The sequence below is a fragment of the Hyposmocoma kahamanoa genome, unplaced genomic scaffold (genome assembly GCF_003589595.1).
Source record: "Hyposmocoma kahamanoa isolate Upper Pololo Valley unplaced genomic scaffold, ASM358959v1 100021, whole genome shotgun sequence".
NCBI classification, from domain to species: Eukaryota; Metazoa; Arthropoda; class Insecta; order Lepidoptera; family Cosmopterigidae; genus Hyposmocoma; species Hyposmocoma kahamanoa.
In genome coordinates, this window is record NW_020653200.1 from 19,761,456 (window position 1) to 19,785,007 (window position 23,552).

At 39.2% G+C, this 23,552-nt stretch overlaps 1 protein-coding gene across 5 annotated transcripts in view; it reads left to right on the top strand.

Annotated features, from left to right (window-relative positions):
* Positions 1-23,552, top strand: part of LOC113226792 (HEAT repeat-containing protein 5B) — an 81,588-nt gene that overhangs the window by 14,613 nt on the left and 43,423 nt on the right. For all 5 annotated transcript variants that reach the window (XM_026459563.1, XM_026459545.1, XM_026459571.1 and 2 more), the window contains 23 exons: positions 2,415-2,562; positions 4,543-4,760; positions 5,627-5,724; positions 5,842-6,005; positions 6,185-6,318; positions 6,840-6,990; positions 8,046-8,177; positions 8,595-8,745; positions 9,055-9,243; positions 9,365-9,483; positions 9,723-9,859; positions 10,113-10,300; positions 11,562-11,656; positions 11,912-12,072; positions 13,835-14,009; positions 16,401-16,540; positions 17,430-17,556; positions 17,967-18,156; positions 18,458-18,615; positions 18,847-18,985; positions 19,248-19,430; positions 21,690-21,808; positions 22,354-22,465. In XM_026459563.1, the coding sequence (XP_026315348.1) occupies positions 2,415-2,562; positions 4,543-4,760; positions 5,627-5,724; positions 5,842-6,005; positions 6,185-6,318; positions 6,840-6,990; positions 8,046-8,177; positions 8,595-8,745; positions 9,055-9,243; positions 9,365-9,483; positions 9,723-9,859; positions 10,113-10,300; positions 11,562-11,656; positions 11,912-12,072; positions 13,835-14,009; positions 16,401-16,540; positions 17,430-17,556; positions 17,967-18,156; positions 18,458-18,615; positions 18,847-18,985; positions 19,248-19,430; positions 21,690-21,808; positions 22,354-22,465 (3,428 nt within the window). The remainder of the gene's footprint in view (positions 1-2,414; positions 2,563-4,542; positions 4,761-5,626; positions 5,725-5,841; positions 6,006-6,184; positions 6,319-6,839; positions 6,991-8,045; positions 8,178-8,594; positions 8,746-9,054; positions 9,244-9,364; positions 9,484-9,722; positions 9,860-10,112; positions 10,301-11,561; positions 11,657-11,911; positions 12,073-13,834; positions 14,010-16,400; positions 16,541-17,429; positions 17,557-17,966; positions 18,157-18,457; positions 18,616-18,846; positions 18,986-19,247; positions 19,431-21,689; positions 21,809-22,353; positions 22,466-23,552) is intronic.

The window sequence follows — 23,552 nt, forward strand, 5'->3', positions numbered from 1 at the left end:
ATTGCAAGTTGCGCGGTTAATAGAGAACTTACCCTGCGTGCGCCTGCACCACATTGCGCCTGAACCGACCGCCAAAGTGTGCGGGCGACGACAGCCGCCAAGCGCGCAGGTTATCGCGTCCTGCGCGGTTCTATTAGTACCCCGCCGCGGCAACCGCGAGCAACCGTCACCACTACAGGCGTAAAACACGCCGTGAAAGGTGCTACTAATTTTACATACTTAACTGTTACACAACTGTGACATCCTAGCCAAGACACAGTTTGGCTTCAGGAAAGGTTTCAGCACTATAACTTTATATTTATTATTTACTATAACCTTAGTTTGTTAAGTACTGAAATCCATATCGCAAAGGAAAAGAAATACCTTGTTGGAGTGTTTTTCGATATCGCCTCAGCATACGACGTCCTGCTTTCGGTACTCAGGAGAAAACTGACCTTCAGTATTCCTAATAAGCTTGTTCGTTTTATTTCCAACCTGCTAATGGAGAGTCGGGTGGTAGTAAAGTCTTCCCAAATTCCCTGTCCCCGAAAACCGTCTGGAACGGTCTTCCCCAAGGATCTGTTTAAATTCTGTTACTTTATAGTCTGTATACTTACGATCTGGAGTCATCAGTCAATTCATTCTGCGATGTACTCCAATATGCTGATGATTTGGCTCTATATGTTAAGGTAAGCTCTGTAGAGGAGGCGGAAAATAGACTGAACTCGGCTCTGTCATTTATGACTGGTTATTGGAACATGGCCTATCCCTCTCCCCTTCCAAAAGTTGTCCCATAGTCTTCTCCAGGAAAAGAGTGTTATCCCTCCGATTGAAATTCGCATAGGCCAAGAAATCGTTCCACGTTTTAGGTATTATGCTAGATTCTAAAATGACAGGTATCCCTCATTTCGAACATATAGCACTTAAATGTGAGAAAAATATTAATGTTCTACCGTCCATTTCAGGAGTGTGCTGGGGTTCGCATCCATACTCCCAAAAACTTTTGTACAATGCGATAGTTCGCAGTCATATATATTATGGATCTTTTCTCTTAAACCTTACTAATAAATCTGGACAAGATGAAATTGCAAAAATTCAATAAAAATCTCTGCGAATTATTCTAGGAGGCATGAACTCCTTGCTCATTATTGCTATGCAGGTTGAGAGCGGGGAGCCTCCCCTGATATTCGCAGACACTTCCGATAGATTCCTTTTCAAACTGCTACAAAATTCAAAACATCCTCTTCTTTCAAATTAAATCGTCTCTTTGACATATTCGATTCTCGGATTATGGACAAACCGTGCCTTCTTCAAAGATTCATTAAATTTACCCAACTCCCCTCCCCACTCAATCAAATTCTTCGCAATCCATTCTATTGTACTTCCAATGAAACTCGTTTTCCAGCCCAATATTCTTCTTCACTTCGTCATAGAGAAAGACTCCATTGACCCTTGTGGCATTTTTAACCAAATCGCACCATATTTACTGATGCTTCAAAACTCTCAGCATTAAATCCTCTAGGAGCAGCAGTATGGATCCCATCTGCTAAGATAAGTTTAAGCTTCAAATGCCCTGCATACTCTTCGGTATTTACTGGGGAAGCAATCGTCCTCCTGGAAGCTGTTCTGTATGTCAAATCTAATAAACTCAATAACTCCATCATCTTCACCGATTCCAAAAGTTGCTTTCAATCCATCCTGTCAAATCCTTTCCACTCTTCCTTCCGGTTCCCAGTCATCCTTAAGATTAAAGAGGCCCTATTAGATTGCCATAAGCAGGGTATAAAGGTGGTGCTAGACTGGATCCCTGGACATGTGGGAATCACAGGCAATGAGACTGCTGTGCTAAATTAGCTTCCCGCATTGGATCTACGAAACACTCGAACCTGTTCGCCCATGAATGCTTACTTCCAAAATAAATACGTTCGTTCCTATTTTACGATTAAATGAATTTTGTAAATTAGATTAATAGTAATAATGTCTATGTGCGTTATTTATTTAAAAAAAAAAAAAAAAAAAAAAAAATAGTCCACTTACAACCATTCAAAATGTTAAAGGATATCTTAATATAGCGCCTTAAAATCCAGTTCTCCGAAACAAATATTTTTTCAATATTTTTCCCATACTTTCTAAAATATTAACAACAATCTCTGGAAGTTTCATAAAAATATTCTAAAAAGGTCTTTCAGTAGGCAGGAGGTTAAAGCGATTATAGGGGGTAAACGACTTAAATTTTGTTGTAATATTCATTATCCTTCTCTTAAATTTTGTTGTATTTGTATATTCATCATCCTTCTCTGTAGTACGGAACTACTACGGAGTACTGTTAATACCATCGTCAATGCCGTTGAAATGCAGCACTATAGCGCACTATAGTTTATATACATTTCACATCTGTGAAGAAATTAATTTTCTATATGTTTACTATTTTATAGGGCTGCTATTTGCTGTTTGGGCAGTATGTATGAAAAGCTGGGGAGAATGATGGGCAGATCATATGAGGAGACCGTGACGACACTCGTGAGATCACTCAAGAGCGCAGAGTCCCAAACGCGTTTGGAAATTATGACTACACTTGAAAAGGTAAAAATATTAGTACAGTAATTTCCACGAATTTAATTCTGTTTTTAAATGGTTAGTGGAAAAATACAAAAATACATTTATTTAAAACTTTACATACGGAATTCATAACCATATAGTCGCTTTTTAAACTTTTTAACCTAAAATTACCATACATCCGGATTTGTCCAACATGACTGGCTTTTTTATCTGTCCGGATTTGTCATTTGTTTAGGTTTTTCGTATTGGGGTAATAATTTACAGAATAAAAACTCTATCCTCCTCCATCAATTAAAAATGCGCACTTTCTTGCAAAATGTCAGGCTTTTAGTCTGGACTATTCAAACTTTGGAATGGTAACCCTATTTGAACCCCATGCGAATGACATAATGTCGTAGAATTTTCAACAAAAGGTGAGATTGTTTGTAAAGCTCAAAATTGTTTGTCAGAAAATACATTTGTGTGAGTTCGTATATCGAGTTGCATAAAACATTTGGAGTATGTACCCATCAAATTCCGCGATAAGTTACTTTTACCTGTAAACTGATACGTTTAGTCTTTTACATGGCGCAAAGGACATGAACGTACATTTAAGTTTCTATGTGATATGGCTTTAAATTTGCAAGTGACTGCGCAAAGGAGATGCTCCAAAAAGGTTAATTAATGCATTTTGAAAAGAAAAGTACAATTTAATGTCGTAGCCTTTTTCATTGTAGATAAATAAAAAATATAAAAAGAAATGGTTGTTTTTTTTACTTTAATTGGATTCGTTTCATGCTTCAAACGATTTATGTGGAAGGTATTACTTACTTCGCTGGCTCAGCGACCCGAAGTGGATCTTGGCCTCCGACACCAAAGTACGCTATTTCTGCCGGTCTTGTGCCTATTCCGAAAATTCGTACACATTCAGTCCCTTTAAGTCTTTGGCGACTTTATACTTCCAGCGATATTTTGGACGGCACTTGGACTGTGAAATGTATTAGTTAGTGTGCCAATTCTTATAAAGTACGGGCCTTGGTATTATCTGTACACATTATGATGAGTGAGCTGGTTTCGAACACGCTTCAGTGGATGCGATAACAAGGACTGTTAATTACATATTCTGTTACTTTCAATTTATAACTTGAAGGAAACAACGTAATTTGCCGTTTGCTAGTCCATACTCTGGGCCAAAAACTCACCTACCTAATAGTAGCGAAAGGTAATTATTTTCAAAGGGTAAGCGGTTCCAAATAAAGCATAGGTTTCTTGTCAAATACACTCAACGCATTGAAATGATTATATGAAGAAAAATCAATCAAGGTCCATTAAAAATGCAATTGCAATTTTCAAATACATGTAAATGTAACTTTGAAATAATCTCAGTACAGAGTACTAAAAAAACCGACCTCAAAAGTTCGTGGAATTACATCTATTTGCCAAGTTTTATTGACATCGGTTACCGGAAAGTGCGCGAAACCGGATTCATCCCCTAATTTGCTACTCTTAGAGGTGGAATATTTTCTATAAATTGAATTGGGACCATTACTGAGGTACCCTCGCTCCTACAACAAAGTTTCATCAAAATCGGTTCACAATGCTGGTTATCGCGTAACATAAATACAAAAAACATACTGTCGAATTGAGAACCTCCTCCATTTTTTGAAGTCGGTTAAAAAAGTTAAATTTGATCAAGGACTACTTAGTCCTTTTACATTCTATATCATATTGTATAAGTAATGATTTAATAATGTTGGAAAATAACAGTAATGAAAGCCAGTGCAATGAGTATAATAAAATAGTCTATCTTCTCTTTACTGTGACACTTCATTAGTAAAATTTGAAATCATTAATATGTATATAACTTAATTAGTGCTAAACTCATTTCATCCAATAATTTCAATTTACGATAACTGGACCACTATACCTTAAATTTCTTAGTTCATGTAACGAGCAGAGTTAATACATTTCTGTGCGATAACTTATTTGAAATGTGTGTTCGATAATCGACTTTTCTTTTTGTAGATATGCGTTGGCATGGGCACTGCGGCACCGGCGGCTCTTCGCGAAGTGTCGCGAGCGGCCCGAACAGCCCTTCTCTCGGACCGCGCCGGGTCGGTTCGGGCTGCTGCAGCCCACGCGTTACGACACATGTTACCTCTTATACGACTTACACCAGCAGACTTGGATACCATAGCCGCAGCGTGTTTGAGAGCGGCTCTCCAAAGTGATTATACGTTAAGGTACGGCACTTATTGAATTCAGTTGTCAACAACCTTTCAATATTATTTTTGCGGGTTCGATTCCCGAACCGAGAGAAATATTAGTATGACCTACATTAATTTATCTCGTGAGTTTGCGTGTAATTTTTGGTTATCTACGTGGGTGTCCATGGGACCGGGGATACCGGGTTTCCCTAGTACGGGGCTATGAGTGTGTGCGCATTGTTGTTGTTGTTATGTACCCGCTAACACGTTGTATTTAGGACCTGAGACAAACCTTCCCAAGAACGCCTTGCCAGAGAACAAATAAGTAATGAGAACGGACACTCTCCGCCCCTCCCTAGCTTTAGATACCGGACCACGCCCCGCACATTGACGGTCACATTGACTGAACGAGTACAAAGCTGTCTGCGAGCCGTTTTCGCTCTAAGACGGCTTTGATATTTGAATATAGTTTTCATTTATTCATTACGAAATTTGTACACATCATTTTACGTTACTATTTACAATGGTCGTGAATTGTGCTGTGTACGGCTGATTATATACATCTAAACGGGATAACGAGAGGAGTTTGTCGTTTTTTGAAAGATGAAACGAAGTAAATAAAAAATGTCTGAGACTCATTCATTTATTGTTTTCTTTAGTGCAGAGTAATATATAATACAGATTTATTATATGAATATAATAAGACATGGCGTCTTATTATATGCCACTTCACGCACACATTCGCGCGTGTGCAGATAGCTCCTTGCTGTATGTAGTAGTAGTAGGTAAATAATTTTCGACTGTTGTATGGAGTGTCCGGGGTGTGACCTTGCTTTACATTTAGTTAAACGTGACCTTACACTTTAGGACTTGTGCAATAATGTGGCCTGTAATTTTATCAGATGTGCTGTTGCTGAGTTACTTGGTGCTTTGATGGCCGCTTCACAAGCCGGAGAAGTCAACAACATAAATAGTAAAGCTAAAATCGGCGCACAAGCAGGTGAAGTATCAATTCTAAAGTTGTTAATAACAGATTAATAGACTAATTTTAAAATTACTAAAGTACAGTACTATGTTTGAATAGTGTCAGGACTTGATGTTGTGTGCACTGTTTTAGTCCAACAAAACAAGAAAGACCTGCTGAAAAATGTGGTATCATTAGACGAAGCTCTTAATCTTTTAATGGGCGCCTTCCTGAGAGGTGGAACATCGTTCCTGAAAGGTGAAATCATCAAATCTGGATCTTCTGGCAACCGAGAGGTCCGAGTTTGTGTTACTCATGTGAGTAAATATTTCTTCTTTTTTGTAGAATAAAGCATGTGAAATCCCCTATTAGAGTTGCAGAGTGTAATTGTTGGGATTAGTGGACATATGAAGTCACTGCGTGAATAATATATATGCTTAAATGATCTTGTTATTTATAATTTTAGTTTCGTTCATCATTTATAATTTATTTACAGGCCTACGTGATATTTGTGCAAAACATGGGTGGCGTTTGGTTGGAACGTAACATTACAACATTCTTAGCGCATGTACTGGATTTAGTGGCAAATCCAAAGGCTGCCAGCTCCCATGTCGACGCCGTTTATTCGAGGTAAGAATGCGTTATTATGGTTTTTTAATATTTATCTGTGATGGTTGACTGTGGAATTTTACCTGCAGCTTTGTGCAATGAGCACATAAAGTCAGAAACAAAATTTCCTACTAATTTTACCCAATTAGTTCTACCCTCGAAGTCTTTGTTCCCCTTATAAATCGAACATGGGACTTTTCGAGGTGAACGGCAATAGGTATGTCCTAGAAATGCAATTTGAGTTCTCACTATCATCACTGTCGCGAACTCTTGCTTTATATTATTTTTCTACTGTTTCTACCATGTTTTTGTTTTATTGTATTGTTTTTCTGATTTTGCGATTGTCACTGAGTCGATAATTGTATTTTGTGTTTCCTCCACATTTGTGCTCCTTTCTTTGGTTTCTTCACTCCAATTTCGTACAGTCCACATCGTTCACTTCAATCACAATAGACTACATCGTATATAATCAGTAAAATAAGTATAAAACACAACTTGTACCTGTATTGAAGGTGAATATAAAATTACACTTATTATTGCAGAAAATGTATAAACTACATTTTGCGCAATACATTAGGGAAGATGTTGGGCGAGAAAGCACAGGCGTCCGCATGCCGTGAGATCATACAAATCGTCGTGAAACAAATGAACAGTATTGACTTCAACCCTGAGAATGCTAAGGACTGTAATCAGGTATGCTGCCTTCTTTCCAAATGAGAACACAAGAAATGAAAGGGCTAGAACACCAGTCCATTAAAAGATATTACTTTAGTACATAAAAAAGTTACATTAAAGTAACAGAGTTCTGACCTATGCGGGAGGCAAGCCTGGATCATAGTATAGTAAGACAAGTATGGAAACTTCATACAAATGTAACAATGTGGCTTATATGTGTGCATGCCAGACACGTGCCGTGTGCGGGCGCACACATTGCATAATCTCGCTGTGCACTCGCGTTGCATAGCGCTGCTCGTCACACGCACCATTGGTGGTCGCTCGGTGCTATTATTTTATTTATTTAATTATTAGATGTACAAAACAGTTTACATTCACTTCTTAACAAAAGCTCAAAACATTATTGCTAGTTCTAGTCTAGAATGTAAACCTAAACATGTAAATACGGCATAAGTAAACAAATTTGTTACATATTTTTGTAAAACATACCTAGATATAATAAAACTTGAACCTTAAATAAAATTACTATGACTGTAACTATGAAAGAGACTGAAACTGTGGTGCTTGTGGATTCGATTCCGAAGTCTTCTAAAATACAGTAAGAAAAATGACATCAAATAGTAGACTTGTTTATTGTTGTGTTTGCGCAAACTACCACAAACACATCAATAAACAAACAGTGCATCATATTCAGAATTGTTCAGCATTTCATAATCATACTCCATAATCAAGATACCAATCCACGATTCTGGTAATAAAATGTCAATATCAAGTACTAAGTACTGCATTTAACAAAGGTTATTTTATTATAGCACTACTGTGGTGAACACTTTAATTTTTTAAAACTGTTTACAACTTGTAGGAACAACTGACATAATATTGTAGCAAGCCGACTCTGGGCATTTACGCGCCGAATTGGCGGGATTTACCCTACTCGCTCTTATAATACTATGCCTGGACAACTTACGTACAAAGAATCAGTTTAATAGTACCTAGAATTATTTTTGGATATGTTCAGATATAAATGCATTGTATTTGAATTTTATTTTCCAATTATGAACGCTAATTTCCAGGAGACACTGTTCAGTCAACACTTGCTGGTGTGCGCATTGACGGAAGCAGGCGAATTGGCTCTGCAACTCGGCACTTCTGTGCAGAATCTCATCTCCGACACGTCCCTTAATATGATAGATACGATATGTACCGTAAGTCTTATTATTTTCTTGGCCATAAAAGTACAATGAAAGAGGGGTGGGTGTTGGGGACTGTTTTAGGTGCGTGCTGTTAAATTTAATTGTATAGTCTTCTAAGATTTCATAAAGCTACAATTAGCACTAAGGGTCCTATTTCGTAATGTGCTGATTGCAATTTCACGAAGGACCAGTGTTAATGAATAAAGTTTTGGTTTTGTGTATTCTAATTTGGCGCTGGGTTTTTCGTTTTTTGTCGACTTGTTTTTGTCATTTAACAAAAAATGAACAACCTGAAATAAATTGCAACTGCTGAAGATTTCATTGCACATTGGTCCGACATATTATAGTTAGGGGCCGTCTCGGATTTTATTATGGTTGATTTTGCAAATATTAATTTAAGGTTTGTTTTTTCCTTTTCTATATTCCTAGGTGTTGGAGCACCCTTGCGCGGCGGCGCGTCTGGCAGCGGCGTGGTGCATCCGCTGTATCTGCATCGCGCTTTCGTCGCAGATCACGCCCCTCGTCGACAAGTGTTGCGACGCGCTCGACGCGCAGAGACCCACGCCACATCACATCTCCGGTATGCCTTGCTTATTTACTGCAAGAATGCATTGACTCCTGGGAAATTAGAGAGGATAATTTTGATTGGCTTGCGGTCTGAACTCACCCTTTTTAATATAAAATATCAATTCTGACTACTGGAACGGGTAGACCATCGAGTAATTTTCTAATGACTTCGTTTGTTTTCCTTTTCTCATTTTTCTCAAAGTAATAAACTCCGAAGCGACTATACAATCTATTTACTTCGATATTAAGCGATTACGAAGGAAGGCAAACTACGCCACGTCATCATCGTAATCAATTATTGTGGCATTCTTTCGATTCATAGGCTATTCAGCGGCCTTAGCAGCGATACTGGGCGCTGTGCGGCATTCCCCGCTGGGTATCCCGCACGGACGCGGCAAGGTGGCCTTCAACGCGGCAGAGCAGCTGCTGCGTTCCGCCGCACAGAGCAGCCGGCTCACTGCAGCTCGGACTAACGCTGGGTGGCTTATTGTAGGCGCTATTTGCACTTTAGGTAAATATCCAGTGCCGAAAACATACTTTGTCAATGACTTAACTTGTCTGCCTACATACTTTACGATGGGCTACTGCAACGGAAAAGTTGACATGTAATGATTATATTATATATCTTTTAGGAGTGCCAGTAGTTCGTGGTCTGTTGCCGCGAATGTTGCTACTTTGGAGAAACAGTTTTCCACGCTCCGCTAAAGAACTTGAGTCCGAGAAGGCAAGGGGAGACGCTTTCACATGGCAGGTTAGAACTTTAGCGAATTTTTTTTAAAGGGCTTGTTGAATGGTTTGTAGGGGTTTCCTGGGTATCTATGTGATGTACTGTAACCTAGTTGCTAGTCCATAATCACGGGGACTCGTGAATATTATGATTTTTGTTTGTTACATATCTATATTACTATGTTCAAATTTTAATGGTAGTATGACGCGTAAGTGACGTGAAACAAAACTTTTTGTATAAACATTTCGTTTGGTGTACTTTAGGTAACCCTTGAGGGCCGTGCGGGTGCGCTGTCTGCACTGCATAGTTTGCTGTTATATTGCCCGTCGCTAGTGAACAACGAAGACACTGCTAAACGTCTCACGCAACCCATCGACGGGGCCATCGCGGTTCTTACCAAGTAAGTAAATAAAGTACCGGTAAAGGTAAATTATAGAAGGCACAGTTTTTTAGATAAGGCTACCGGCATTGAAACAAACGAAAGTTGTATTTCCTAACTTATCGGATTGTATTTAATCTTTGTATTTAATTTTGGACGCGTTAAACGCCTATAATGTTTACCACCTTCGTTCCATATTATTAAATTGCCCTACATTAAAATACCTTGATGTTAGTGCTTCACTCATTATTTTTCATTTTCAATTAAATTTTAGTGTTAACGTGGTCGTGCGTCAATACGGTGGGCAGCTAAAGGCACCAGCGGCCCTGCTTCGTCTACGGCTGTACCAAGCGTGCGCGGCGTTAGGAGCCGCTTACGCAGCACCCGCTGCGCCACTACTACGGCTGCTTTGCGCGGAGCTCGCAGGACTCGCAGACCCGCAATCTGCCAACGTTGCTACAGGTATAAGTGTATTTAAATTCTATCGTAATACTTATTACCTGCTCCAAGTTTGAAAGCCAGTCATATGTGTGTGTTAGTGATATGTCTGATCCTGAATTCGTTTTCGAAATGTGTGGAATTTAACATTTTAATTGGTTTTAAACGTTCGATTGATTTTCAATTTTGACGGTTAATTCACTGGTCTCTACTCAACTAGGTGTCTAGTAATGCCCCTTCAGTACATATCATACGAATAAATTTGCCCTGCTTAGTATGACCTTATATATAAATGATTATGAGATTGATGATCATGGAACATGACTCGATCACATAATCACGTGCAATTCTGTTATGAATCAACGATCATAATTTATTATTTATGGTTACCATTATTGAAATAAGTGCCTGAGCTCTTCCGAGTTTCCTTTCTGCTGTTGATTATGTCTCTGGTCTAAGTGCGTGTCTCAGTTTGTACTTCGTTGCTCTAGGTTTCCATATTTCCTTCATTATATTTCCCCAAAATTGGATGATTCCTTTTTATGGGTCTGACGTATACAACCCCATAATCTACCGGAGATGGGAGAAAGTCCATCTTCCCGGTAGTCGACCGTATGTATCACTGATACGGCGTAATCGTTTGTTTCTGACACATTCGCTAAGACTTGTCGCATCACCTGTCCAATTATTCTTTCTTACCAAGTATACATTGTACTGTAGACCGCGCTAATCAACATCTCCTCACGACTATCATTCATCTTATGTTTTCATTCTTATTGTATAATAACGCCAACTATTACAATAAAGCATTGCATTGCATGCGCACTTATCGAAATCTTCCTAGTTATGTCCCTTTCACCAATCGTTTACCAGTTCAATCTCGCATGTTCTTACTCGCGAAACTACGACGATGCGCTGCGTGCTCTTTGTTACGCGCCATACAATTATTTCTTTCATCTTGATTACATTGTTACACATATATCCCATTTATTACATGACCTGGCATCCTAGCCACTAGCAATACGTTTTTATACGTGATTAAATCCCGAATTAAAAATGAAATAATGTGTGAAATTCGTGAAAGCTAAAATCAAATCAATAGCAATTTGTTACGAAATAAATCACTATCAAAATAGCAAAATTGATTCTTGATTCTGTCTTTAGAGGGTTTGAACAAGAATATTAAAAGTGGACTAGTGTCTTCTTGAATAATTTTTTAATTTATAAATAAGCCTTTAAACAGAGTCTTGATGTTTGATGACATTAACTTTAATATTGTATCAAGGTATGCTACGACACGCTCTGCATCCTCGGGACACCATTCTGTTGGGCGAAGAGAGTTGGATATACGACACCGATCACGCCGAGATAGAGGAACAAGTAAACGTCTTCTCTTTGTAGATTGCATATATGATATATTATTTTTAATGTCTCAAACTTAAATTAGGAAAAACAGAACTCTTTTTATAAATTTATTTCGATCTCATAATGAAACGCATGTGTACTTGTAACTATAATATCACAAATATGGTTTTTTTTTACGAAATTATTCCAGAAATTCTCAATTCAATTGGGATACCTAGGTGTTTATTTTTATTATGGACATAGGTGTAACGATGTAATTTTTTCTGACAGCTGATATCTCCTCTGAGCGCAAGTGGGTCTAGCGCATTGGAACATGATCCTTGCTGCTTATACCGCAACGGCGGTGGCGCGCAACCGCTTGGCGTCGCCGTTATCGACTCCGCCGTTTCTCTCTTCCCGCAGATATTTGCCCGCGCTGCCAACAAACACAGGTGACACAAAAATTGATCTAATCGCTTTCTCTAAATCAATAAATAAATCGTTGTTACTTGAGAGTGAGTGACGTGGCCCTTATCATCAAAGACAACAAACTTTTTTCCTTTAAGGACGTAACTTCATCGTGTGAAGTTATAAAAATGAACATAAATGGTATTTCAGTGTAATTAACTCGAAAAGTCATTTATCATTCATCTGATTTTATGATATGATTGTATGTAAATGAGTGGTAACATAAATATGTAAAAGTTTTCGTGTTAAGAAAATATAATTTTGAACGATACTACAAGTTCACGTCGCCTTAACTTTGTCGACCGGTCATTTCATTCGTGCTAAATTTTACGGAGTATGCATAGGGCGCACTATAAGTTTCCGGAACTGGCCACTTACATAAACAATATTTAAAAAGTAACACAACATTTGAAAATGGAACTCTTTGGCTGTAGAATACAGTTTGTTTCATCTGACTGTCACTTGTTTTTACATTGTGGCGTCATTTTAGAAATTGGTTGTCTACATCACCATGGATTTAACTAAAAATTTTCGTAGTATGATTTTCCACGACTAAGTGTAAATTAACAGCTCAGCGGAGCTTCCCTCGTTCAAACTATTTTTGGCGATGAAGCACCATGCAAGACGACTATTTATAGCTGGTTTGCAGAATTTAAACGCGGTCGTGTGAATCTCAGTGACGAATTTCGTTATGGTCGCCCGTCCACTGCTGTGAACAACAAAAGCATCGATGCTGTGGCCGTATGACAGACAAGCATGTGACATACCATGACATTCGGGCAACTTTAGGCATAGGCATGAGTCAAATAAAATCAATACTACACAAACATTTGCGTGGGAAAAAGCTGTGCTCTTGGTGGATCCCACACAATTTGACTGAGGCTCAAAAAACGGATCGCGTCTCTTGGCGCAATGCCATGTTTACCAGATTCAACGAAGGGGCGTCAAATTTGGGTGGGACATAGTAACAGGTAACGAAACATGGATTTATAGTTACGATACCAAAACAATGCAGCAATCGAGCGTATGGGTCTTTCGAGATGAGCCGAAACCAACCAAAGTGGCGCGCGTGCAAAATACCTCTAAGCGGATGATTGTTTCTAAAAAAAAAAACTGCATACGTGGCTACTGTTGGTTTGGAGAATCGTTGTACCGTGAATAGTGATTGGTAGACGACCATTTGTTTGCCGGAAGTTATTGACAAACTCCGTAAAAATAACCGTAAACGCCGTATCATCTTGCACCACGATAATGCCAGTTCTCACACGGCCAGACAGACAAATGAATTTATGAAGGTGAACAACGTTGACCTTAACAGCCATCCTGCGTGCAGTCCCTACCTGGCACCTTGTGCCTTTTATTTATTTCCAAAAGTTAAGAACCAGTTACGCGGTCAACAATTTTCATCACCTGAGGAGGCTGTCGAAGAGTATGAAAAATATGTTTCAGAGATTGTCACGGAGGAGTGGCATAAATATTTTCTAAATTCGTTCATTCGTATGAAAAAGTACATTAACGCTAACGGAGAATGTTTTGAGAAACAATAAATTCATTTCTCGCCATTTATAATATTTTTTGTTATTCATTCCGGAAACATATAGTGCGCCCCACGTAGTACATTTCTATTTGGATATTTTAATACGAATTGGTAACTATGTGTCAAGTACTAAGCATGAAAATAGTATCCTCAATAAGCACGTAATAAACAAAATAATAAACTGGTCATAAAGCGTAAATGTTTTTCAGGCAACAAATGCTAGAGCACTTTGTTGAATGCATAAAGATGGCGAAAGGACAGCGCCAAGAGGCGATCCAGGTCAACGTGTTTACTGCGTTATTGCTCGCGTTGCGCATGCTCGCTGAGCTCAAGAGTTCGCTTGGACAGGAGCCCGTTAAGACCGCTGCCACGGAACTCATTATTGTGAGTTTTTGTAATATATGTTCTTGTTCAATAATAATTAGTGTCTTTTATGAGCATAATAGGTCAAACTTATTGTATTATCATTTAAAATGTATGTTACGAAATATTTGCATAAGAAAAAGACCATATCGACTGTGAAATGGCAATCGGTACTATCTCAATTTTGACAACTTTATAGGATGAAGAAAAAAATGTTTGCGTCATTTGTATACTATTTGGTTTATTAGATAAAAATACCTACTTTTTAAATATTTTTATTACACATGTATGTATGTACACTACTTTTTTTTTAATAAACGAGATGCTGTATATATGATTTTTCCTTCGCCTGTAACGTTTTAAAATTCAGATAGTACCGATTGCCAGTTCACAGTCGATATTCAAAATTGTCCTATTACTATGTGGATGCTGACGTATTATTTAATTATACTCGCGCTTCTTTCCCCGAGGGTGAGATTAAAATCTAAATCTAGTCTAAATTACAATGGAACAGTACAAGGTACTATTTAGGGTCCTTTGAAGATTTTTGGATTTTTAGCAAGATGATAATGTATCCGAATGAGAATTTGACATTAAAACATGTCCTTACGTTGGTTACGACACACAGGATGCAGAATAAAAACTGACTCATATAAGATCAAAGCCAAATGTGGGTTTCATTAGCAATGGCAAGTACTATTTCTGAAGGGCACTTTCTAGTTGGCCGCTGCTGGCCTTGTTTGCGCCACCGGATGAATGGGCGAGCTGAAGTTCTTAACCCGATAAACGTGGCAAGTCCATGAGTCGCGAATCTTTATACTAGCGAGATAGCAATACATCCAGCAGTAGGGCTAGCACGACAGGGCGCGACGAGAGCGACTTAAAGCGTGGCATACCGCTATCCTTGCATAGAGATCTCGCGCTGTATGTCGCTCGCGCGCAAGCCGCGTCGCGTCATGCTAGCCCTCGTACTACTGTCTCGCTTTTGCAAATAATGTAGGTCTTCTGACTGGTTAATTGTTATTCAACACTAACCAATAACTAGAGAGAATACTATTTCGCGCTTTTAGATTAATATAAATATTGCGACATTTGTCAATAAATGTGTTCTGGTTCTGGTTCCAACTCTTATCAGCGTTTGACTGAAAAGTACCCGCATCTAAATTATCACGAAGAGCACCTAGATTGGTGACCCGAAGCTCCTAAAACACACAGAAAAGACAACACGTACCAATCTCATGCTATTCTCTACGGTCGAAGTAATTGGTATAATTATGATCTAACTTCTCTAACAAGTAAATTCGTTTATTAACAATTACTTACTTCGCTGGCTCAGCGACCCGATGTTGATCTTGGGCTCCGACAACAAAGTACACCATTTCTTATAGTCTTGTGGCAGTTCCAACAGGCTAGGTCGCCACAAATACACTCTTTTGGCAGCTCAATCCTTCCCCATTCTTTCCACATGCCCCAGGCAGCGTAGTCGGGCGGATTTTACTTCCCCGATCTCAAGACAAAAGTTTTCGACCAGTGTGTGTTGTCAGAGATGACTTAAGGCACCGAGACGTGGTCGCTCACTATGGACCTCATAAGAAGGCTCAAGATTCACCCAAAGGGCAATGGAAAGGGTCATGCTCGGAGTTTCACTGCGAGATCGAATCAATAATGAGGATATCCGCAGGGGAACCAGAATAACCGACATAGCCCAAAGAATTGCAAGACTTAAGTGGCAATGGGCAGGGCACATTGCTCGCAGAACAAATAGCCGATGGGGCCGAAGAGTTCTGGAGTGCGACCGCGTACTGGAAGACGCAATGTGATCGACTACCCACAAGGTGGACTGGTGGCCTGGTGACGGTTGCGGGAATCCGCTGAATGCAAGCGGCGCAGGACAAGTCGTTGTGGCATTATTTGGGGGAGACACGTCCACCGCTGAACATATCAGCAGTGAACGTCTTTCGGCTGAAATGATGATGATGAAACGAATTTACCTCTTCTCTAATCTTAGCTAAGATGTACAGCAGCCCTTCAAAAAGTGTTAGTGTCCAAATTACTAAGCACAGCTACAAAGATTCGTGTCTCCGGAACAGTAATTAGGCTAGTCTTAACGTATGAGTGTGAAACATGGACACTAACGCTGAAAGAAGAACGTAAATTATTAGTGGTAGAACGAAAGATGTTCCGAAAGCTTCTGCGACCAATCAAGGGAGAATTTGGGAACTGGAGGACCAGACTCAATACAGAGATCGAAGAGTGCGTGTCTGAGCCAAACAGAATCGGGGAAATTCGTTTAGTCACTAAATATAAGTTGTGACATTTTTGAACACTCCTTTGTTATTCTTACCTAATATGTAAAAGACAGAATCAAATCTTCCATTATACATATACTTCCGTTATACTTCCGTTATACAGGCGGGGTTGTCTTCGGGTAGCGTCATAGTCCGTGCAGCAGCCGCGTCGTGTGCCGGTCGCCTCTGCGGCTGCATTACCGAAGCTGAGAGCCAGGCGCTCAGCGAGCGGGTCATCCTTCTCGCCCGCACTTCACAGAATAGGTAACGTATTTTCTAATATTATTTCCATGATTCATTAACAATTCGACGACTTGTACTCCGATAACAATCAAAAGCTGCTTAAATGACTGTCCCATTCACATATCATCCCAGACATCGAGTACATTGGCCAGCGGGTGACGGGTATTGTCAATTGTTTCACTTCAAAAGAGCCAGTTTAACTTGAACTTTGCTATAATGGACGAAAATTGATATATATGATAATTTAATAATTAATTGATGAAATGTAATTCCGTTCCGTTTGTTTTGTAATTAGATGTTTTGCTGTTTTTCTCAAACCACCGAATGGAACAGCCTCGCATAGTTAGAGATATTATCTTTATTATAATAATAACGTACACACTCAACATAGCCCCGCACTAGGGAAACCCTGTGTCGCGGGTGCCATGGATACACACGTAGACAACCACAAGTTACACCCAAACTTACGAGAGAAAATAAATGTAGGCCATACAAATATTTCTCCCGACCCGGGAATCGAACCTGGGACCTCTGCATGGCAGTCCGGCTTGGTAACCGTTCGGCCATGGAGGCAGTTAAATTACAATAAATACAGTATATTTTTGGGATATAATAAGTATAGAATATTTTTGGAATATACGGAGACGTACACACAGGTCAGTTGTTGGCGCTGTACTATTTCAGCTTTCTAATTTGTGATTTCAGCGGAAACGAGAGTTGATATTTAAAAGTAATATCAGTACCATTTGACTGACGAGTTGACAGGGATGGATGGATCTTATTTCGTATTTATTTCTGGTTATGATCTCAGAGATGCAGAATGTTAAATTTACAGAATGTTGTGTTTTGTTTTTCTTTTCTCTACTTACCTAAACGTTTCAATTATATAAATGGACGTCTTCACAAACAGGCCAGTAAGAGCAGCGGCGGCAGCAGCTGTGGGCGCAGTACAACGGGCGAGGGGGGCTGCATCGAGCGCTGCGGCGCTACCCGTGCTTAGAAGCTTGGCGCAAGATCGTGGCGCCACTGAAGTACAGGTAACAATAAAAATGTATATTTATTTATAAACGCCTAATATAATTTTAATGAAATCCATGTTATTAACAAAATGCAAGACGCAATCGGCTGTGATGTAGCAATCGTAGTTCAAGAAAAATCTAAATTAACCCTTTCACGCATAGTGCTTAAATAGTAGCACACAAAAATGTCAGTACTTTTCAAGTTGAATGTATGTAAATCATTGAATTTTGTGAGTACATATTACTTACTTATTTTAAATTTCGAATAGGTGTGGTCACTGCACGCGTTGTCAGTGTTAGTCTTCTTTATTTAAATATAAATGTTACTATTTTATATGTTCTCAATCGTTAATAATTTTTTTTAAGAAACTAAATGCATGTTTATTTGTAACGATTCGTATTACTTACTTGTTTTAAATTTCGAATAGGTGTGGTCACTGCACGCGTTGTCAGTGTTAGTGGACGCTTCCGGGCCGATGTTTCGCGGACACGTGGAGTCCACTCTCACGCTTGCACTCAAGCTGCAGTTCAGCGCGCCTCCCTTCCTCGAAGACATGCATCGCAGCATTGGCCGGCTGCTCTCGGCGCTGATCACCGTCGTTGGACCCGAGTTGCAAGGTACAATGGAGTACATTGTAGTTCTATCTAAACTACTAATGACCCGGTGTAGGACTACAGATCTCAAAGAGAAAGTTTTGACTTTCTCGTTACGCTTCGCAGAGGGCTAGTTTTGTGATGAAGCTGTAATTGTCAGATGATTTTGCTTTTAATGATTGCATAGATTTGTTGATATTAGTTTCAATAAGAAAAAGAGAACTAAAGCTGACGGTTTGAAACAACTGACAAAATAGGTACATTCGTATTTAATTCATCGATTTTTAGAAAATGAATTTTCCTTTTGTAACCTGTGTATGTACAGTGATGGGCGGCGGCGCGGTGACACGATTTGTGTGCGCATGCGAAGCACTGCTGGAGTGCGGAGGCGGCGCGCGCGCAGAGGCGCTCGGTTGCCTGCAGCAGCTGCAGATGTTCGCGCCCCGCCACATTAACCTCCATTCCCTTGTCCCTCAACTCTGTGTGAGTATAATAACATTCGTATACTGCGTTAATGGACATGTAATATTACAATCATATATATATAAATAAAATATACAATTTATAATAAAAAAGGTCACTGTTGTAATTATTAAATGTTTGAAATTATTCAAGTAAATTACTAGAGGTGCCATGAGTTTGTTATCCAGGTGAGAGTCAAGAAAGTTATCACCTTTTGGAAGTGTTCTATGAATCGAACCTTATTGTTGTTAGCGCGATTTATCAAGTCCGGAGCTGGCGGTTCGCCGCGCTGCACTTTGTTGCCTGCGTCAACTGTCACAGAAGGAAGCTGCGGAAGTCTGCCGCTACGCGTTGCTCGCTAAGGACCACGTCCCTGCCAAGCCGTATTGTGGTACAATTTTTGCATATTTCATTTAAGAAAGTTGATAGCGACTAAAGTCAATGCAGTATTCGAGATTTCCTCTTAATATTAATTCTATTTAAGCTCTCTTTGAAAGAACAGAAACAGCACTCGTAGTTTAATATGTTTAATGTAATAATACATCTTTAACTTATGTAGCACGTATATACATCGTGTGACTGACGTAATATGTTTATAATGTACGTCAGTTTGTATAGTACCTGGTCTACATATATAATTCATTCATCCACAGGCGTAATAATAACAGATACAGGCTTGCCGGGTGCGCTATTCGCATATCTGGACATCGAGCGTGACGAAACTGCGCTATCCTACGCTCGAGATACCCTGACTTGTTGCCTCCTCGCCGCGGCGGCTGCACGATCCATAAAGAACTGGCTCACACTCGCTAAACGCGTCCTTACAGTGCGGTCGGGTAAGAACTAAATTTTTAGCAAAACGTAGAGAAGAGATGTATTTCAGCAACCAGTAGCATCGCGCTGTTTTCAAATCAAATAAAATACATCAGGATCAACCAAAATGAAAGAATAAAATATAATCGAATGCAGTCTCATGCAATGAACATGATCGGGCAGTCAATCCTACCAGCCACAACGCGAATAATGTAATTTGAGCTGCCACAGATACTGCTTAGCAACAAGGCAGCTCTTTTTCTAAGAATAGCGTGGAAGCCATCCGTGTGAGCTTCTTCGAACATGCCTGATACGCTGCAGAACCATGGTAATCCCAGCAATACTCTAAACGCATTGTTGCACTGAATGCGCAGGGCGTTAATTGACTTCTGCTTGTCAACAGTTAACCCACAGATTACACGTATAAAAGGATTGACAGAATGCTTTGCAAAGTTTTACTTTAACAGGTACTGTACACCGTGCATATATGTGAGCTAACATATGGCTTCTAACAGCCAACGCCTGACGCTCTCTCTCAACGTCCTCATATCCATGAGGTTCTCCTACACCCAGTGGCCCAGATACTTAAACCGGGAAACTCTATTTTAACTCAACACATCATCGTTCAAATAGACGACTGATACTGTGAGGTGATCCTGTGACCCCGAGAGTGAAACATGAACTCGCTTTTTTTACATTATATCTGTGGCCATGGGCCCCAGTGTAATCCTCCCAGTAAATCAAAGCCAGTAAATCCCTTATCTTTAGTAGTTTTCTCAAGGCGCTTATTGAGGGAACCAGCAAAACCATGTCGTCTGCATAATTAAGGGACTATGCACACGGCGTATTTTCACGGCGCGTAAACGCGAGTCGTCGGCGCGTATAAGCGCCGCAGACGCACTGTAGTCGCGCGTATGCATCGCGCATTTTGATAAGTTTTAATTTTAACTCTGTTTGTTAATTTTAATTAGTTTTTGAAATGAAGCAACTTCATGAAATTCTAAGTATAAACTCCAGTGGAGTACATAAGCAGCTTGCTTGCAACGCGATGTTTACGCGCGTTTGAATCGATTCACTACAGCGCTCTTGTGGGGCGTACACGCGCAGATGACACGCGTTTACGACGCTGTTTCGTTAAATGTACGTCGTCGGTGCGTATAAAATACGCTGTGTGCATAGGCTCTAAGATTATTTATAAATTTACCATCTATTGAAGCCGCCCTGAGCTCTGCCGAGTTCATCGACAAGTCCATTAACATACAAGTTAAAGAGGCGACGTGTCCTCATTTTACTCCAGAGCAACTCATAGTACACCGAATCGAAGGCCCCGAAAAGCCTAAGGCTGGAGTTTTTCTGTATAATAGCGAACAGTATGCTTTAGGCACAGCATCGAAGTCGCCGTAGACAATCCATACCGGAATCCAAACTGCATCATTCAACTTCAGATTACTGTCCAAAGTGCGATTAAGCAGACCGTGCAGTACTTTCGACACGATAAACAATAAAATAGGCCTATAGTTGCTCTTATCAGAGGGATCTCCTTAAGAGCTTTTATTTTTGATTATTGGTACAACTACCGTTTTCATCATTCCGAAGGCAAATACGAGTGACGCACACGAAACGTATAAAACATTGAAAGAATCCTCGGTAAATGCACACCCGCATGCCGCAGGTGCTCAATACTAAGTCCATCATACCCAGGGGACTTTCCCCTGTAATTTTTTTTATTATAAAGTTTTGACTAAGCGTCAAAAATATTATGATTTATGAAACAGAGCTGTTCGCACCTCCCATTTCATGTTAATGGAGAATAAACCTGTCTTTACGTGACATTGTTGCTTTTTTAATTAGCTCATTATACATTTCACTGTAGTGCACGGGTTTTTTTTAAAGAGAAGGTCATGGGGTACATGTCGTCACAGATTCGAACCGGCGGCCTTTCTTAATTAATTAGCAAGCGAATAAGACTTAACGTCATGATTTTTTTAAGTTTTATTAAATTCGGTAGTGGTTTTTGCACTTTGATTTCTCATATTTTAACCAATCCTATTAACGCGAAATCTGCTCATGCTGATCAGATAAAGTTTTATGTTCATGCAATGGGAACGAAAAAGTAGTTATGCGTTTCGCGGCTTTTTCGCTCTTATTACCAATACACAAAATTTTGTATGACCAGCGAAATGCAATTCCGTTTCAATAAGCATGGTGACTCATTAATAATAATTTGTTACATCGTTTTTAGGTGAAGGCTTTGAGCTAACGATTGCAATGGTTTTTTATAGAAGACGGCAACAACACTGAGAATGATTTTGACGCTGAGGGAGATGATGATCAGGCTGAGTTCCACGCCGAGTCAGAGCAGGTCACGCATCCCGCTGTGCAGTCGAGGTGGCCTACCAGGGTTAGTTATTATTAAGTTAGGTGTTCTTAAGCCTGTCACCCATCTAAACGGAAAATAGAGAAGGCTGTTTTGCACATCCAGGTCAGAATAAATGAATAAATATAATAAATGAATGAATTTAATTTCCCAAATATGGGCATACCAGGAGTCGAACCCATTACCTCCTCATATCGCTCACAGGGACAACTCAGCCCCAGGGCCGCTATGTTCGTCAATTAAGTATCAAATATTGTTGTTTTTGGTTTTATATTATTTGCAATTGGCATAATGGCTACAGCATTCTACGATAGTGACGGCAACTTGTATAATGCTAGTATCCGATACGTCACGGTTAACGGTCATCGTCGGTTATGTACTCGATGTCCGTGTAACAACACATGTAATATGATCGTGGACGTTTATACTATGTCTCTCTTTTGTCCGTCAATGATTTAAATAATCTATAAACTTTGTTATAAAACACCTGTTTTCTGCACTAATAGGTTCATGTACTAAATGATAGGTTAATTTATAGGAAGCCAGACTTTTGAGCGTGCCCTTTACAGGTATTCGCAATGGAATGCATTCAGAAGATAATGACTGCTTGCGAAGCAACTGGCGACAGCGCGCATTTCGATTTGGTAAAGGCCAAGGAAAAACAACTCACTGATCCGAATGGTAAGAAAGTTATATTCGCGGTGCTTTTAACCCGTTTATAATTTAGAAGAAAAATACTTACTTTTACTCGTAAACAATTGATACAAAATTATATGGAAGAACATATAATAAGTTTCAAAATGGACCCCACTTGACGTTTTCGGATTTATGAAGGCCAAACAATTGCGACTCTTATATTTTGTTGAAGCCATGTAGCAGTTTGTTAGTTTCAAACATTGACCTACCAACAAATGGACATCGGGTCTAATACAAAAACCACGAAAAAAATGTCCGAGGTTAACCTATACAAACGTAGTGACATGTAACGAAATATAAAAAACTAAAACATTTAATTTAAATTGTAACGTCGTTGCATATGTAAATAGTCTTTCTCGTAAATATTAATTATTTTTTTTATATATATTATTATGTCGAATTTTGTACAAATTTACTTAAAGGTATAATAAATTGTTGGGCAGATACATACATACAAATATTACTACAAATGTGAAAATAAGCGTGTACTATAAGAAATGTACCGATATTCTAACTAAACGTAAACTCAAATATCCGTAATTCCGATTTATAACAAAACCGTTACGCTTTCGAGTAATTTTGATGCTTTTTACATAGACAAAATTTCGTAAAAACACATTATGAAAATTCGAGCAAATGTTATTTCGGGCAAATGTATTTTTTGAGTTCTGATAGGTAATCCCATGCCGTAAAACGAGTACAACAATATTTTGTTTGTTGCTAACGTTTAATAAAAAAAATCATTTTAAAAATAAGATAAAATCAAAGCAACTCTACAGTTTCTTTGTTCTAAATATTTAAATCGCTTGTGGTTTTTAACTATTGAAAATGACCAAGAAGTTTATATAAGCTTCTTGAAACTGACGTAATGGGTCCCTTTCCATCTTTTGCGCATGCAGTGAATACAAAAAGGACAGTTAGCTATTCATTATTTCGTGCTTTTGTAATTTATATTTACGATTCAGTTATTAACTGCCTCCGTGGCCGAACGGTTACCACGCCGGACTGCCACGCAGAGGTCCCAGGTTCGATTCCCGGGCCGGGAGAAATATTTGTATGACCTACATTTATT